We start from the raw sequence: 19,468 nt of genomic DNA, 5'->3' as shown, positions 1-19,468 counted from the left end.
AAGGTACCCCAAGGAGCTTGTAATTGTGTGGGATGAGCACATCTGGGTTAATTCTCTCTGGGTTGTCTGCATGGTGACTGAAATATAGGCTTGCAGGCAGACTATTGCAGTTGAAAAACACGTCCTTGCATCACCTCTCTCTATTCATAGCGTTTCCAACTAAATTATTCATATTTTTGTGAATTTTATTTTGTGAAAGTGCATGTGTTTTAAATGTTTCATGTGCTAAATTCATGTGGTTTAAACATGTATCGAAAAAGATTCTAGCTGAAAATATAAGATGTTTATTTGTTTTTCTGTATATCATTTTGGAGTGTGGGGACAGGTCTCCGTGGTCCCTGGAACAGGAAATGGTTGGTAACCAGATTTAGAAAATAACCCTTTCTCCAACAGCCCACCTCTGTCTTTAGCTGTGAGCAGTGGCAGCTCATTGATGATGCGTGACTCATTCATTGCTCATTATCAGCCCACGCTCACTCTGACTCTTCCGACACAAGCTCTCCTGCTTTGGATCTGAGAGGGGGGTTGTAGAGGGCGGGGAAACTGCAACGATGAAGCATAAGCAGCCTCCTGCCTCACTGTGATTGGCCAGTGCGATCCATCTAATCTGTTGTGACTACTCCTCTTTCCCCTCACTCTGGTAATGCTGGCAGCATCCATCCACAGTACACACTGTGCTGTCTCTGTTCCAGAGAGAATATATCAGTTCTGCACAGGGAGGAGAGGATTAACACAACATCAGCTCATCTGCGTACACATTCAGGGAACAAATGAGCACCCAAGGCTTCTTCTCTTTTCTATCCAACTCCAACCATCACAGGACTTGAGACTCTCATCGTTGGAGCATTGTTCATCCAATTCTTACTGTGGTGAGAGGATTTAAAGGAGGACACATTCTTTTGCGTATTGGATTTTGCGATTTGTGTGTGCTGTTTTTGTTCACTTAGTTGAGAATTGTCCAATTGGAACAATGCAATTAATATTACATAGTTTGAACTAGCTCTAAGCATCCAGTTTTTTCCAGGGGGCCTCTAACTTTTTGGACGGCGCTAGAAGGTTTGCTGCTTGTTCATCTGATTTGTCCAACCTGAGTGTCAGAATGCCATCCAGGGAGTCTTACGAGGTCCAGAAGGGTGAGAAGTCCCTGGTGCAGAAGGCCAAGCAGGAGGCCAACCAGCAGGACATACTGGCAGCTGCTCTGGGGATGAGGATCTCAGGACCCCAGAAACCTCCAGCCACAATCTGGCAGCCTCTCAAACTGTTTGCCTATTCACAGCTCACCTCGCTGGTCCGCAAAGCCACGCTGAAGGACAGCAGCCTGCCGCACAAGTACGAAAAAGTCCACAACTTCAAGGTGAGACAGATCGCCACAGGAACAGTAGTTCTGTTGCACCTCTTCCTGCCATTCCACTCTAAAATATGGCTTGTATTTCAGCATGTTGTAGACAGGCGGTGTTTTTTTGTAGTATGCTGCTGTGGTGGCAGTTGGCCACCAGAAGGTCTGTTTGGGGGGTTATGGGGCGAGAGAACGCCTGAGAAAACAGGACTGTTTTTGGATCTGTCCACTGAGTGTTTTTCAAAAGGAAATCTGTTGGGCGGTCTGTAGTCCACTGTTGTTGGTTCGGGCACCAGATGGGGAGATTAGGCGATGGAAAAGGGGGGGGGGGGGGGGCAGTGGAGGAGTGGTATCCCCATTAGGCTCCAGTCAGCAGGCTTAGCCCCTGCTCTGCTCTGACTGTTTGGGTTAGTTAATGAAGTTGGGAGCTGGGGGAGAAACATTCCCTCAAAGGTTCTAGAACTGCTGACACTTACAGGACTCCTGCTTCCCTCTTTCCTTATTTATTTATTACCCTGCCATGCAGTCCATGCTGAATGCGCCATTAAATAATTTTAAGGGTCTGTCACACATTGAACTGTTTCGAGATCCCTTCACAACAGGAAGCAGTCTGGGCTGACATGGTTAGGGTGCAATAGTTATTGACAGAGCATTAAAACGAATAATCATCCTAAACCTTCTGTACAGCCAAGATATCTCTTTGAAGTTATGATTACAAAATATGATTTTAAAAAATGAACATTGGAGACAAATTTAACCAGATAGGCCAGACATAACAACCAGTGCTAAGTTTTATGGGTTAATTAAATGTTCTGTTTTTTCCACACACACACACACACACACACACACACACACACACACACGTACCAGATAGGTGCAGTGAATTGTGTTGTTTTACAAGGTCTGCCATAGTAGTATGGCGCCCCTGGAGCAAGTTATGCTTAAGCGCCTTGCTCAAGGGCACATCGACAGATTTTTCACCTTGTTGGCTCAGTTATTCCAACCAAATAGAGTAAGGTTTCCTTTCCCTGTAAACCATGAATCACAAAAGAGATTCTAACCGTCCTGCAAATAGTATAGTCTGATGAACTCACAGCGGATTGTTTTACTGCTGATCTTCTCATGCTTTCCCTGCTCCCATAGTGAGTTCACACAGTGTATTGTTGATGGCGCTAGTATTCTCACCTCATATCAAAGGGGCCATTATTGCCTCCGTCGTGTAGGAAAACACCTCAGAGGGTGGCAGCAATGCCTCCTGCCCAGAGGTCTGGATCAGGCACTCCTGATTGGCTGAGCTGTTGTTATGTTGCCTGGCGGAGTGGGAGCTCCCTTCTCTGCGTGAGAATCCTTTAACCGTTGCCGTAGCACATTTCCATGACAACATGCCCCCTCACACTGGCACAGGGTCAACGGTGCCCACCCATCCTCCCCCGTTCTGCATCACCATCACATCACCACCACCACTATTCAGCCTGGCCACTCATTAATGGTTAGCATGGACTAGACATCCTGTCTGATTTGACTGGGCTCTAAACGCCCCTAATCTACAACACACACACAGAGATAATCCCTTTATTTAACTAGTTTAAGACGCCGGCATTGTGGTTTTCTCCAGGGCAACCTGGGGAAGGTATGGTACCTGTGCAGTACATGACTGCAGCTTCTGACTGCCAGCTCTCTCTCTCTCTCTCTCTCGCTCTCTCTCTCTTACTATCCTCCAGGTCCACACGTTCCGGGGACCTCACTGGTGTGAATACTGTGCCAACTTCATGTGGGGGCTGAAGGCTCAGGGAGTCAAGTGTGCAGGTACGTACTGTGCTATACTTAACAGTAGACAGCCACTATACAGATGCTGCTCCTGGCTGCTCTTTTCTTAACAACACGCTGTTCTCTATTTATGTAATGGACTTTTATGTTCTCACCCCAGTATGTGGGTAACCTGGTTTTTAATGTGAGTGTTTGTAAGTATGTGTCCTATTGCATCCCTTAATCTAAAATCCCACCATGTGTTGGGAATAGATTAGAGGAGTTGTATAATAGAGTGAAATAAGAACTCAACATCAAGCATTTACTCAGTGTGATGTAATCCATACTCCCACTAATGTGAAAGCCATGCTCTAAGAGCAGATTGTGTGTTACTGTACTAATGAATGAGAGGTCAAGTTGATGAGTCTGCTTATAGCTACTATTCCACTGTTCAAATGACAAGCTATAATGAAAATTCCCATATTCTCACGTAATGTTCAAAGCAGTTGTTTTCCACTCAACGTCAGACTAATAGTGTACTTATATGCACTCTATATGCACTCTATATGCACTCTATATCCTGTCATATTGATCAGTCCATTATCATAATGTACAGTGGCGTTCGGACTCAGACTATCTCTCGCTCTCTCGCCCTCTCTCCCTTCTCTCTTCGCTATCTCTCTCTCTCTCTCTCTCTCTCTCTCTCTCTCTCTCTCTCTCTCTGCTCCAGTTGCAGGGGAAGTGGGGGGTTGAGAATGCCTCTGTGGATTCATGCGGAAATACTCACTTGATGGTCTCTGAATAGATTCACAATGTTCTAACACGTGTACGTCTAGGCCTATTTATCCAATCAGGGCTGATATTACTAGTTGAGTGATTTTGCTGCCTTTTGAACAATAACCAGTAGCTGATGTTTTGGAGCCATTTACAAGATGTACAGTATAGTCATGAGATTCCTTTGTTCCCATCTAAGTGTTTTTAAAATGTTTTTGAATGTATTATAGTGATTTTATATCATTTTTTATTATCACATGATATTAGGTAACAAGCCATTTTATAATGCTAGGATAACATAAACATGTGGTATAATTGTGGCATCCCATGAATGTCGTATGTCAAAAATGGGATCATATTTCTGCGGTGAATGCATGCTTTGCCATTGTGAAGGTCTCTAAAAAAGGATGAACTAATTAGCTTGAGAGCAAAAGCTTTTGGATCACACCGCCCTTACAAAAAAAGAAAACATGTCAAATTTGCAGTTTCACGTGTGAAAAATCGTACTTTCACATGTGAAATCGCACTTTCACATATGAAATACAGTATCTGTTTTCACATGTTGAGCTTAAACTTCCTTCATTTGTGAAACCATATTTTCATATGTATTACATTTAGAGTTCACATGTTAACACCACCTTTTATTAACACGTGAGGAGAATGACATGTTTTCGCCTTACATGTGAATTGCAGTTTCGCATGAAATTTGTGGTTTCACATGTTAACTTTCACGTGGAAATTGGATATGTAGTTTCACATGTGAAAAACAACCACATGTAAAAATCGAATTTGCAGTTTCATATGTGAAAAACTTTCACGTGATTGATTCACATGTAAGAAAACTTGATATTTACTCCAATGTTTGTATGCAAAGTAAAATGTAAACAAACATGTTTAAAACAAAAATGTTGATATCATGGATGGTTATTCCATGCATTCTTAGCGTAATCTATGGATTTAAGAGTGGTTGCATTTCTCCAGGCCCATCCCTCTGCTTTTTACCGAAACTGTGGCGGGGATACACTTTAATGTTTAAATTAAAGATTGCGGCTTAAAACACCTTCAATAGAGTAATAGTGTTATTATATGGTGTAATCCTCTATTAAGTGAGTTACTTTTGCGCCATTAATATCAAGCAAAACTTCTGAAGTCGAGAACAACATTCTTCGAATTGCCAACAAAAATAATGATACTGAAAGCAAAACATAAACCCGAAAGTATTAATAGCAAAACCAAATATTGCAAGGAAATACTTTTTAAATGCGAGGGGGAAAAAACGTATTCAGTGATAATAAAAAAATAAAAAATAATAATGATAACGCAATTAAATATAACGCCTCCCTCTTTTCTGCAATTTTTTGTTGTTACCCTGGCCTTTGCTTTCCATGCCTTTTTGAAGTTTTGTCACATTCATTCCAGCAATATATCACCCTGCATCCCACTTCTAGTTTGCCTCTGAAGCTAAGCAGGGTTGGTTCTGGTTGGTCCCTAGATGAGAGACCAGATGTAGCTGGAGGTGGTGAACATAATCATGTGAAAAATAATGAAATGTGGGGAGAAAACAAGTGAGAAATTCACGTGTCCAAAAACCACGTGAAAGATTTCACATGTACAAAATATCCGAAATGATTAAAAATTATCATGTTTTTATCATTGTTTTTTGATAAACAGAAGTCCCCAGGTGTTGGTAATGAGGTATTAACGTGGACTGATGTGTGTGTTTAATATATTATTGATGTGTCACAGTGAGCCACACATATGTCTGTGGAAGCTGAGCCATGAATAATTTATGCACTGCCTTAGAAAGCAGATGACAATCGAATGAAAAGCGCCTATTTTTGGAGATTCTCTGTAGACTTTTTTGCCATTCCTTCAGACAAAACCCATGGCGACCAGAATCTAGGACAGTGAAGTCTTATGCGATGTTTGAATTTAGCATTCCAAAAATGTGCTCCCACTTTCTTTCTGTATGTGTTTTTGAGCAAGTGCCAGGAAGCCAGACCCTGCCAGTGCTTGTTGTGCCACATTTCTTCATCAGAGGACGCCCCCCAGTCTCATACCATCATGCCCATGAAGAAAACAAAGCTCTGGACTCTGAGCTCTGAGCGCTGGGAAGGAACTCCATTTCCTCCCGCATTAAAAACCAGAGAGCTCGGTCACACAGCCCATTCTCTATTCATCCCCATTCTATGCAACTACGATGGTGCCGAAGGGGAGGGCTGCCGTCTTATCGGCTCTTAACCAACCATGCTATTTTGTTTGTTTTTTCGTGTTGTTCGTAACTTGTTTTGTACATAATGTTGCTGCTACCGTCTCTTATGACCAAAAATCAGAACTGCGAATGCTCACCTCAAACTGGACGAAGAGTTCTTCTTCAATGAGTCGGACGGGAGGGATATAATACAGACACCCGACCAAGCCCAGATCCCCGTTATTCGCTGGAGAAGGAAACGCAGATTTCGCGGAAAGAGATCAGGGTGCCTTGCGAGGATCAGGCGACGAGTGGCTAATCTGCCATTGCCTTCCGTCCTGCTAGCTAATGTTCAATCGCTGGAAAACAAATGGGACGAGCTGAAAGCATGTATATCCTACCAACAGGACATTAAAAACTGTAATATCTTATGTTTCACCGAGTTGTGGCTGAGCGACGAGATTAAGAACAAACAGCTGGCGGGTTATACACCCCATTGGCAGGACAGAACAGCAGCCTCTGGTAAGACACGGGGCGGGGGCCTATGCATATATGTGAACAACAGCTGGAGGTCTCAATGGTTTTGCTAGCCTGAGGTAGAGTATCTCATGATAAGCTGTAGGCCACACTCTACAGTCTTCATCTGTATTTTTCGTAGCTGTCTACGTACCATCACAGACAGATACTGGCACTAAAACCGCGCTCAATGAGCTGTATATGGCCATAAGCAAACAGGAAAACGCTCATCCAGAGGCAGCGCTCCAAGTGGCCGAGGACTTTAATGCAGAGAAACTTACATTAGTTTTACCTCATTTCTATCAGCATGTTAAATGTGCAACCAGAGGAAAAACTAATTCTCGACCACCTTTACTCCACACACAGAGACACGTACAAAGCTCTCCCTTGCTCTCCATTTGGCAAATGATTCCTGCTTACAAGAAAAATTCAAGCCGGAAGCACCAGTGACTTGGTCTATAAAAAAGTGGTCAGATGAAGCAGATGCTAAACTACAGGACTGCTTTGCTAGCACAGACTGGAATATGCTCCGGGATTCTTCCGATGGCTTTGATGAGTACACCACATCAGTCACTGGCTTCATCAATAAGTGCATCGATGACGTCGTCCACACAGTGACTGTACGTACATACCCCAACCAGAAGCCATGGATTACAGGCAACATTCGCACTGAGCTAAATCGGAGAGCTGCCGCTTTCAAGGAGCGGGACTCTAACCCAGAAGCATATAAGAAATCCCGCGATGCCCTTCGACGAACCATCAAACAGGCAAAACATCAATACTGGACTAAGATTGAGTCACACCGGCTCTGACGCTCGTCAGATGTGGCAGGGCTTGCAAACTATTACAGACTACAAAGGGAAGCACAGCCGAGAGCTGCCTAGTGACACGAGCCTGCCTACCAGACGAGCTAAATTACTTCTCTGCTCGCTTCGAGGCAAGTAAGACTGAAACATGCATGAGTGCATCAGCTGTTCCCGGACGACTATACGATCACACTCTCCGCAGCCGATGTGAGTAAGACCTTCAAACAGGTCAACATTCACAAGGCCGCAGGGCCAGGCGGATTACCAAGAAGTGTACTCTGAGCATGCGCTGACCAACTGGCAAGTGTCTTGACTGACAGTTTCAACCTCTCCCTGTCTGAATCTGTAATACCAACATGTTTCAAGCAGACCACCATAGTCCTTGTGCCCAAGAATACTAAGGTAACCTGCCTAAATGACTACCGACCTGTAGCACTCACGTCTGTAGCCATGACATGCTTTGAAAGGCTGGTCATGGCTCACATCAACATCATTATCCCAGAAACCCTAGACCTACTCTAATTTGCATACCGCACCAACAGATCCACAGATGATGCAATCTCTATTGCACTCCACACTGCCCTTTCCCACATGGACAAAAGGAACACCTATGTGAGAATGCTATTCATTGACTACAACTCCGTGTTCAACACCATAGTGCTATCAAAGCTCAACACTAAGCTAAGGACCATAGGACTAAACACCTCTCTCTCCAACTAGATCCTAGACTTCCTGACGGGCTGTCCCGAGGTGGTAAGGGTAGGTAACAACACATCCGCCATGCTGATCCTCAACACGAGGGCCCCTCAGGGGTGCGTGCTCAGCCCCCTCCTGTACTCCCTGTTCACTCATGACTGCACGGCCAGGCACGACTCCAACACCATCATTAAGTTTTCTGATGACACAACAGTGGTAGGCCTGATCACCGACAACGATGAGACAGCCTCTATAGGGAGGAGGTCAGAGACCTGACCGTGTGGTGCAAGGACAACAACCTCTCCCTCAACGTGATCAAGACAAAGGAGATGATTGTGGACTACAGGAAAAGGAGGACCAAGCACACCCCCATGGCGTCCACATCACCAACAAACTAACATGGTCCAATCACACCAAGACAGTCGTGAAGAGGGCACGACAAAACCTATTCCCCCTCAGGAGACTGAAAAGATTTGGCATGGGTCCTCAGATCCTCAAAAGGTTTTACAGCTGCACCATCGAGAACATCCTGACGGGTTGCATTACTACCTGGTACGGCAACTGCTCGGCCTCCGACCGCAAGGCACTACAGAGGTTAGTGCGTAGGGCCCAGTACATCACCGGGCCCAGTACATCACCAAGCTTCCTGCCATCCAGGACCTCTATACCAGGCGGTGTCAGAGGAAGGCCCTAAAAATTGTCAAAGACTCCAGCCACCCTAGCCATAGACTGTTCTTTCTGCTACCTCATGGCAAGCTGTACCGGAAGCACCAAGTCTAGGTCCAAGAGGCTCCTAAATAGCTTCTACCCCCAAGCCATTAGATTCCTGAACAGGTAATCAAATGGTTACCCAGACTATTTGCATTGCCCCCCCGCCCCCAGAACGCTGCTGCTACTCTCAGTTATTATTTATGCATAGTCACTTTAATAACTCTACATACATGTACATATTACCTCAATTACCTCGACACCGGTGCTCCCACACATTGACATTGACTCTGTACCGGTACCCCCTGTATATAGCCTCGCTATTGTTATTTACTGCTGCTCTTACTTTTTTTTAAACATTTCTTTTAGGTTTTTTCTTAAAACTGCATTGTTGGTTAAGGGCTTGTAAGTTAGCATTTCACTGTAAGGTGAAATGCTAACACCTGTTGTATTCGGCGCATGTGACACATACAATTTGATTTGATGGTGGAGAACTACATATAATATTATATATGCTGCCATTAGAGATGGTGTATCATGCTGCTGCCATTAGAGATGGTGTATCATGCTGCTGCCATTAGAGATGGTGTATCATGCTGCTGCCGTTAGAGATGGTGTATTATGCTGCTGCCATTAGAGATGGTGTATTATGCTGCTGCCGTTAGAGATGGTGTATTATGCTGCTGCCGTTAGAGATGGTGTATTATGCCGCTGCCGTTAGAGATGGTGTATTATGCCGCTGCCGTTAGAGATGGTGTATCATTCTGCTGCCATTAGAGATGGTGTATTATGCTGCTGCCGTTAGAGATGGTGTATTATGCAGCTGCCGTTAGAGATGGTGTATTATGCCGCTGCCGTTAGAGATGGTGTATCATTCTGCTGCCATTAGAGATGGTGTATTATGCAGCTGCCGTTAGAGATGGTGTATTATGCTGCTGCCGTTAGAGATGGTGTATTATGCTGTGGCATTAGAGATGGTGAGATAGAGAACCATTGGGGATCCCAGGCACGGTAAAGGTTAAACTACATGATAATGTGTTGATTGGCTACCAGCGGGACTGGACCCTTACCTCTTTCCCCACCTCCAGTGTCAAACCCTTTTAGCCATATCAGAGCAGAGCTTATCCTCACCGGAGTGTCTTCTCCTCGCCATGGCAACAGAGCTGACAGTGCAGTAAAGCAGTGTCTTTCTGCAGGCTCCTAGGCTCCCTTGGGGCTCTCCCACCACATCATTGTGTGTGTGTGCGTGCGTGCGTGCTCACATGCACAACACCAGTTCAGCAGACCTGTGCCTGGTGAGAGGCTGCCCTCTATTACACTGCTTGTCTCATACCCTTAAGAGAATCATCTCTTAAACGTAATTACATTTCTGCATCAATGCACATGAATAAAGCCTGGTGAAATTTCTCTGAGGGCCCATATTAATCAAAATATGTATAGTTATACCAGTAGATCATAGTCTTTTTGTGATTTTTTTATTATTGATATTTGAGGAGCAAAATTGATGACATATTTCCTCTGAATCTAGGTCTGATGTTGCCCGCCGCGGCTGAATTTCTGCCTGCACGGACATTGTGTGCGAGCCCAGATTCTGGGGGAGAATGGAGCATGCATGCCTGACTCTCCCTCCTCCAGGCCACGTTGTTTTCAGTGGCCTCTAATTCCTTCTAAGAGCCTCTGTTACAAAGCGGAGCAGGGGTCGCTCTGCGTCTGTTCTCTGTAGGCTGCTGTGCTGTGCTCAGTGTGCTGTGCTCCCTACAAGCTGATATCTGCTCTGATTCTGAGGCAGGCAGTTGCACCTCAGGCCCCAATCACTAGTACTGAAGACCAAAGCAGTGTGAGATGCTCATTAAAACTACATATTCACTGCTTAGAAGAGCATAAATGAGGAGCATGTTGAGCTACAAATTATTTTTGTGTGTAAAAATGACAAAACAAACCAAGCTACATAGGAAAATCAAGAATACATTTGGTAGTTATAAGATCAAACTTTGTGGAATTTGTTATGAATTATTTTTATGCATAAATGGCACACTGTCTGAATGAGAGATTGTTTGTGGACCTGTGTTCCACTCCGGTGCTCAAGGTGACTCCAATAACACCCCTGGCAGCTGACCAGTGAGTGAAGTCAACAGCTAGGACAGAATTCTCCAGTCGTCCAATGACATGCCGACGGCAAATATTGATCAAGAAGATGTAGGCCTTAGCAAGCAAAAACAAAACAAGCCAGTCAACTAAAATGAAATGAGCAATTTGGGGGATGCAGGCTAATAATTCTGGTACACTTCAATGCTCAATCAGGTCTATTATTTCCCTGGAAGATTGTATCATTGGAAGATATCCCTCTTAGGTTGTCCACTCTGACTCTCCTCTTCCTCTTTTCTTTCAGATTGTGGTTTGAACGTCCACAAGCAGTGCTCCACTATGGTACCCCGCAACTGCGTGCCAGACCTGAAACACGTCAAGAAAGTGTACAGCTGTGAGCTAACAACTCTGGTGAAAGCTCACAACACCAAGCGACCCATGGTAGTGGACATGTGCATACAGGAAATTGAATCAAGAGGTGAGCAGAAGATAGATGGCCATGGCTCTATTAACATACTTGGAAATTACACCGTTCACTCCCTCTTTCCTTTTCAGGAAATGTTATATTTTGAGAATTGTAACGGAATTGTAATGTAATGTGATGGACTTGCACACAAACCCAATTCAGTGTAGGGAGTAGAAGGTGAAGGTCTAATGATTGTAACGTTGGTCCTATCCATTAATATGACTTGGAGAGCTGATGGGAGGCCTGGTAATTGTACATGTGTAATGGAGAATAGTTTACTGTGTTGCTGCTGCTGCCTCAGTTGATTGCATTCCAGTTGAATCACTCAACGGTGTAAAACCCTCATTTCTACCTCATTGTCTAGCCCGGTAATCTACGTCTGTAACTAATGCTATGTTTGATTTATGTCTTTATTATTTTGTCCAATGGTGCGGAAAACTATTTGCATCTGCCCATGTTATTCCCTGTGTGCTATTGTAGACATTCTTAATTTCTCATGCATATTGAAGAGCTGTTAATGACATTCTCTATGTTGCCCAAGGTGACCGCTGAAGGTGAATATGCCTCTATTTATTTTGCTCTTGGATGCCCACTTCAGTCCTATGTTGTGTTATGGAAATGCAGAATTGTTCATTAATCCCCCTCTATCCCTCTGTCATAGGTCTGAAGTCTGAAGGGCTCTACAGAATGTCTGGATTCAGCGATTCAGTCGAAGATGTCAAGTCGGCATTTGACAGAGGTGCGTCTTCTTTTGACACCCCTATCCTTCTGTTCGGGTGTTAACAAAACCCCTCGGGTGCCTCTCACAGTAGCGTGCTTGTCAGCTCTTAGCGCCTCCATGTGTGCTCAATGTGATGGTTTACATTGAACTAATCTTTGAGTTAAATGTTGACAATGCGATGTGTTTGCATATTTGTGATTAATGGGAAAGTGACACATTTGTGGAGGGATTTATCTCCATCTGGAGAGCATGGCTCATCCTGACACAGTCCACTCACGGGATTTACAGATAGGGCCATGGGCCAGCTCTGGGGATGGCAAATTATTGGACTAGTTCAAAGGCCGTTATTGGACTAGTCCAAAGGCTGTAGCTGACCGAAATGTAATTCACCGTAGTATTAAACCTCCAACTTCATTTATCTACTCCAGTTAAAGAGGTAGTTAGCCTGCCTCGTTCTCTGCCCAGTGCAGAGTGAGTTTAGAAATGGATTGAGGGCAACCCTGGAGCTATGGGCTGAACCTTAGCTAGACCAGTGTATGGGAGATCACCTATGACAAGCGTGTCATTCCAGCTCACAACACTGTGATATGTAGACCCTCAGAATTAGGCCTGCTCTGGATACTGTGTCGGACTCAGGAACAGTCAGAGGAAAGCAGGCCAGGCGAGTCAAAGCAGAGGACCAGCCTAGATTTCATCCCCCACGGTGACACAATCCCTTTAGTCCTCAACTTACACTACACCACAAGCACACCATGCTGATTGGACTCAATTTCCTTGAGTTCAATCAGCAAGACGAATGTAATGCAATGTCTTATGCACATCCAGACAGTTCTTCCCTCTTTTCTAACAAATGTGTTATATCTCTTCACAGATGGTGAGAAGACAGACATCTCTGCAAACGCTTATGAAGATATCAACATCATCACGGGAGCACTTAAACTGTACCTCAGGGATTTACCCATTCCTGTCATCTCATACGATGCCTACCCCAGGTTCATTGAGGTTGCAAGTGAGTTCAACAAAAGCAGCTTTTTCCTCTTCTCTGCTGGTTAAAACCATGTATAATTGTTTCAGTCACGCACCAGCACCACGGAAAATGTACCATGCAAGAAGAACTACCATTGGTGTGCCTTTTCATACATGTGGTTGAATTATGTAAATCCCTCAACATTAAAGCTATGATGCATTATGGAAGCATTCAGTGAAAATGTATTCAGGTCTTCCTTTTTGCTCTGTGAGTGTTCAGAAATGATTCTGCAAAATAGATCCTGATGTTTTTGAGTTTTCATTGTTGTGCTTTACTGAATTTCCACTATTTATGTATCGTTATTAACAATCCTGGGCATTCAGTGGAGAATGTAATGTACTTTCATGCAGTCCACATAAAATGAGCATCAGATGCTTCTCTCCCTTTGAAGTTCTTATGGTTCTGTTTTAGAAAATGACTCTTGTGTGGTAATCAGTTATATCGACTTGAGTGCACTCTGATGTGAAGGGGAAAACTCTTGTTCCATGTCATTTCGCCAAGCCATGACACCCACCATCTCAGATTGTTCTGAAATTCTTTCTGTAGTTAGAAACAGGTAAGATTCACATTCCTGAAACATTATTTTGTTGAAATGAAGTGTTATCTCAGAGAAATTAAGCTAATTGATTGCACTCAAATTGTCCATTTTAATTTATACGATTCAGATAATATTCAATAAATATAGTACCCAACATCCGAATTGGACCAAACTTCTTCCTACCAATGTGTAAGACACAATGAATCCAAAATAATAGTCAAAAGCCACCCACTGATGCCCACACCCCATGCTAACCCCACCCCAACAACCAGTATACAGTATCAGTTCTCTATGTTTGTCATGTAGTATAACGCCACGGCTTGGAGTATTGCTTCTCCATACTATGAAATGTATTCTCTGTGAATCTGGTGTTTTTTTTTCATTGTTCAGAGAAATTAGTAATTGAATTCACTCGCATTATTTACCAAAAAGTAGTGTGAAAATACCAGGTTTTGACCACTAGATGCCACTGTACCTGCTATCCAACCACACTCTTTTATCCAAATACTGGTCTCATTTGTTTTATTCAATAGTTCATAACATTGCCTTTGCAACTTTGGATAGAAAACCAATAGATTTGCCTCATGATTAAAATAAATTGTATGGTCATCCTCACAATTCAAGCCAGTCCTCCATGAAAGCAAATTAGTTTGTTCTTATTTTGCGCTTTAACCTGTGTCCAGGAAATTTAACCTGTGTCCCCTTCAAAAAAGGGATTAGTTACTGTTAGACCATTCCTGGTGAACAAGCAAACCATTAGGCTACAGCAGTTCTAATGGTTTCAATTTTAAGGTCTCTAATGGTCTTCAATGGTAAAAGCCCAAACACACACTGTATAGTGTTTTGCAATTGTAATGGAATTGGGTTGCGTTGGGTTTAATGGTTTATGTCACTAATCACAATACATATAGAGCCACAGCTTCAGCTATAAATTAAAATGGCCAATTTGGGTGCAATCAATTAGCTTAATTTCTCAGAGGTGAAATTATATTTCAACAAAATAATATTTCAGGAATGCTTATATTACCTGTTTCTAACTACAGAAACAATTTCAGAACAATCTGAGATGGTGAGTTTCAAAATCGTCTTTCTTGTGCTTTTTTTGAGGTGGAACAACCCACACGATAGTAAATCATTTCAGTGAGAACCATTGAGCACGGATATTTCTATGGGAGGTTTTGAGAGTGTCTTGTGAGAGTCTGTAGACAGAGAGACTGCTCTGCTTTCACCCCATGCTTCTGTTTGCTTCTCAGAGCTGGAAGACCCAGAGAAGCAGCAAGAGGCCTTCCGTGAGGCTCTGGAACTTCTGCCTGCAGCACACAGTGAAACCCTGAGGTACCTCATGGTCCATTTAAAGAGGTGAGTTATTGACACCCTCTAGCTTCTCTGCAAAACAATGTGTTACCCTGGTGATTTGTAAGAGCATCCTTGTTTATCTGAGACATATGGTTATAATTGAATGCTCAGATTGTTAATTGCCTCTCCTTGATGTGCCTCTTCTACAGGGTAACGTTGAATGAGAAGGACAACCTGATGAATGCCGAGAACCTGGGCATTGTTTTCGGGCCCACCCTCCTGCGTGCCCCAAACCTGGATGCCATGACGGCACTCAACGACATCCGTTACCAACGGCAGGTGGTGGAGTTCCTCATAAAAAATGAAGACACCCTCTTCTGAAAACATACATCCATTCTGCTGAGATATGGAAGGAAAGAGACACTTTTTTTTGTAAAACAGCTTGATGCTGCCTAATCACTTTTTTTGTGCGAGGACTTGAATAGTAAGGCATCTTTGTATTACATTTGTTATATATCCATTTCCACTTCTAGTGGATTAGTGCTGAACCACACTTTTTCTTCCCCTGTAACGGGTGTGGATGATAATGTACCTTAAACTTTGCATGTCTGTCTCCCCATTTTTGTCGGGGCTTGTGTAGAACACTGATGGACCAGACTTGGCCACGTCTTTATTTTGTATAGCTTTGTAGAAGTAACCCAGCATGTGGTAAAGATTGTGAAACATTGTTACTCTGCTATTATTTGTCCTGTAGATGTACAGTACCTCCCGCCCGGTTGCCTATTAGGCAATTGTTTTTGTGAAACATTGTATACCTGGATGTGAAATAGACTACTGTATCTTTTCTGAACCTTTGTAATGATCTTTGACTGATCCTGTCTTTTTTGCCTTTTCAGCTGTTTTATATGCAAGTCTTCTTTAGGGGAAATTCAAAGCCTCTTTCAATCAGAAAACAAGTAATCAGTGTACTTTTAAATGTTCTGTTACATTTCCCGACAGTCAAAACTTTATTGCATTCAAACTACTACATTTGTGCAGTTAATGTTTTTTTATTGTAATATTTGTTTACTTAATTTGCTCATGTACATTTTAATTTATTAAACCTTGCTTTCTGAAAATGCACTGGTATGGCCTGAGTCATCGCAATTGTTCCAGTAACAATGAAGCTGTTGAATAAGCATTTATTGCAGTGCATGTTAATTTTAGAATATGGTACAATATGTCCAGACACCAGACATTGAAGTACATGGCATGCTACATTTGCGTGCACTTGCAAAATGACCTTGATAAAGGGGGCTGTTCCTCTCAATCTGCATATTGAAATGAACAGGCACTGCTATAGATGGCCCAGGGCCCACATGACCGTGTGCAGCGTCCCCTCAAACTATGTGTCAATCACAATGATTCGCTCTGAGATGAAAACAAAACCCACAATACCTTTAGGCACGGCCTTCTCTCCATCCAGATTTTTAATTGCTGGATACATATGCAAACATTGTCACTTGGGGTTTATGCATTTTTAGGTTTAATTAACCCACAAGCAATTTCTTTCCACACATTTTCCAAAAGCCAGTGATGTCTTATCTTCCTTACTCGCGGCTCATTATAAGATCAAAGTGTACCCTTGCATTTGTGCTGCCAGTGAACTAAAGCTGTTGTTATTTTGGTTCATGTGTTTTTCCTGATTGATTCATACACTTTCCGCTGAGGGGTATACTATAAAATAGGATCAATGAGTTAGCCAGCTAACTTTAATAAGCAACCATAAAAAACGTTTGATTTTCTGATTCATTAAGAAGGCTAAACAGTCAGGTCCATAATTATTGGCAACCTTGATAAAGATGAGCAAAAATGACTGTATAAAATAAATAATACAAATACTGAGCTATATTGTTTGCAAAAAAAACGACATGAAATTAGAGCTCTTTGGCCATGCACACCACTGGTGGGTTTGGCGTTGAAAAATAGAAGCATATGAAGAAAAGTATCTCATACCTACAGTAAAATATGGTGTTGGTGTCTTTGATGTTAACGTCAACTTTACCAAGTAACAGGACATTTTTTGCCAAAAACCTGAGTTCCTCTGCCAGGAGGCTGACACTTGGCCACAAGTGGATCTTCCAGCAAGACAATAACCCCAAGCACTAATCAAAATCCCCAAATAAATGATTCATTGACCACCAAACCAACATTTTGCAATGGCCATTTCAGTCTCTGGACTTGAACCCCATTGAAAACCTGTGGTTTGAATTGATGAGGGCCGTCCATAAGCACAGATGAAGGACATCAAGGATCTGGAAAGATTGTGTATAGAGGAATGTTCTAAGATCCCTTACAATATGTTCTCCAATCTCATAACGCATTTTAGAAAAAGGCTCAGTGTCGTTATCCTCACAAGGGAAGGGTACTAGAGTATTGAAAACAGGGGTGCCAATAATTTTGACACCTATCTCTTTTAGCACCTTATTTATTACTTGTTAAACAAATGTTCTTTCACTGAGCAATTGTATCAGTATAAAATAATATAATTCCCCAAACAATTTTTGCATTCACTATTCCTCACTATTTATATTATTTATTTTATAAAATAATTTTTGCTCATCTTTATCAAGGGTGCCAATAATTATGGACCTGACTATATATGTGTTTTGGTTGTTGAGTCAATTAGAGCATGCCCATTTTAAGCTGAACTTTCTTTAAAATGTAAAAGTTAATTTAAAAAATATTTAGGCAAGTTAGCTGGCTAATTCCTTGATCCTGCTTTGTAGTATACCCCTTAGGAGATCTCACTGACCATGGTTTCTTTGGTGGAGAACCACAGCCATCCTGAATGACAAGCATGTGAAATCCCATGATGTGAAATCCCATTAAATGCTCTGCCATTGTTCTCGTAGTGGAAACACTACGCATTTAGGCTGGATTATTAAAAACGATCCAAACGAACCTGCCCCAAGCTTTTCTGTGTTAATCACCTCATGCTTTTTTAATGCTTCCCATTTTATACTCAAATCTTTGTGGCTACTGTATTCATGCTTCAGTATGATTTATACCTGTTCAGGAACTCTTGACGTCTTTATCGCTGGGGTTTATCATTTACATTAGGTTTGAATTAATGGTGAAATAATGCAGATCTAGTTTCGGTTGATTGGTCAACAAAATTGTAATTTTTTGTTATTCTATTTAATTTCAGCGTTTTTATTATGCATCTCTATTAGCTGCAGCCAGTAGTCGACCAAACCAAGAAACCCATGTAAATGTTCAGACTACTGCTATGACAATGTTATGACAGACCTATCTTCATGCAGATCAAATAGAATTTGCTAAATATACCATGGGATGGCTGATTCATATGCAAATTAATGAATCTAAATGTTTTAGTGCTTCTGATCCATGATATAACTGTCTTCTCTCTGTTGATTGGATGAAGTTGTGTGACATTTTGTCCTGCATAGGCTGACCTACATTTCCAACTGCTAAAATATGCTGAAATATTCAGTTCAGCCATGTGAAGTGGAAAATGTATGTAATGCTTGTACGGTAGTCGTATATTGAGTTCTCAATGTGGACATTTACTATATTTTTCTATAGCCTATGTCACTATCATATTGTAGAAATTTGGGGACATTTTTAAATAGCATAGGCCTACATTAAATAAAATTGCATCACCAAATACAAATATCCTGTACTATACAGCCATTGCAACCCTTCCCCCATCCATCATACCCATAAAACAAAATGTACATGAAACAATTGACCTACTGTAAAAATACCCTTACAACATCAAAGAGCTCTTAGAATAGCTTTAATTGTAATTCATGTTAAATGATAGAATATATTGATAGTAAATATAATTTATCTTCAGAACATTAAACAATACACATCAAACTAAAATGCTATTTTTGGGGTTAAATATTGTGTCAAAATATCCCAGTAACGCACTCCATGGAAAGTGTAATCCACATAATCTGGTAGGGAGCAGAAACAGGCAGCGGGAGATGCTCAATGCACTGCCATGCCGAGCAGATGCTCCACAGACACCACATTACTATTATTCAGATTAAGAGAGCGTTTTAATCACATGTAGAAAATAGACTAAAATAGGTCTGACTGAGAGAAACTCCCGCCGGGCTATATAAGGGCCGACTCCTGCTGAAAGAATGAACTGGTTCTCAACCGCAATGATAGGATGACACAGTCCCACTGCCTGACCACGTTGAGGTTGAATGAGCAGATTCAATGGGTTTCTCCAGGGTCACATGGGTTGGGTCCAGGCAGGAGGTACTTAGAGGTTGTAGGATTCAGGTGGTCTATGATTGGTATGGGGAGGGTGGAGGGGGTAGAGAGACAGATCTCTCTTGATTCAGACATTGACAAAATTGCAATTTGCCACTAAATAAGATGAATGATGCGGCTGGTTGAGTGACTGGCTGATTGAACAGGTGGAGGCTGTAGGGAAATGGATTTGCCTGGTCCCATCATTGCCTTAGTGGGGAGGGGCAGGTGTACAGTGGAGATGGGGTGTTGGGGTGTGATGCTTGGCCATCTGGAAACTCATTGCAGTA

At 42.4% G+C, this 19,468-nt stretch overlaps 1 protein-coding gene across 2 annotated transcripts; it reads left to right on the top strand.

The window, feature by feature from the left end:
• Positions 1–524: 524 nt before the first annotated feature.
• LOC115109248 (N-chimaerin-like) lies at positions 525–17,849 on the top strand. 2 transcript variants are annotated; one of them, XM_029633961.2, is made up of 8 exons: positions 525–869; positions 1,025–1,354; positions 3,058–3,142; positions 11,163–11,336; positions 11,986–12,063; positions 12,917–13,054; positions 14,864–14,969; positions 15,116–17,849. In XM_029633961.2, exons 2-8 carry the CDS (start codon positions 1,100–1,102, stop codon positions 15,285–15,287), a joined length of 1,008 nt encoding a protein of 335 aa, XP_029489821.1. In that variant the 5' UTR covers positions 525–869; positions 1,025–1,099; the 3' UTR covers positions 15,288–17,849. The 2 variants fall into 2 exon arrangements, with proteins under 2 accessions (XP_029489821.1, XP_064868791.1); XM_065012719.1 differs by having other exon boundaries at positions 525–1,354.
• Positions 17,850–19,468: the final 1,619 nt, after the last annotated feature.

This window comes from Oncorhynchus nerka, linkage group LG3, assembly GCF_034236695.1.
Source record: "Oncorhynchus nerka isolate Pitt River linkage group LG3, Oner_Uvic_2.0, whole genome shotgun sequence".
Taxonomy (NCBI): domain Eukaryota; kingdom Metazoa; phylum Chordata; class Actinopteri; order Salmoniformes; family Salmonidae; genus Oncorhynchus; species Oncorhynchus nerka.
The sequence above is the reverse complement of the archived record's forward strand: the minus strand, read 5'-3'. Positions and strand labels throughout refer to the sequence as shown.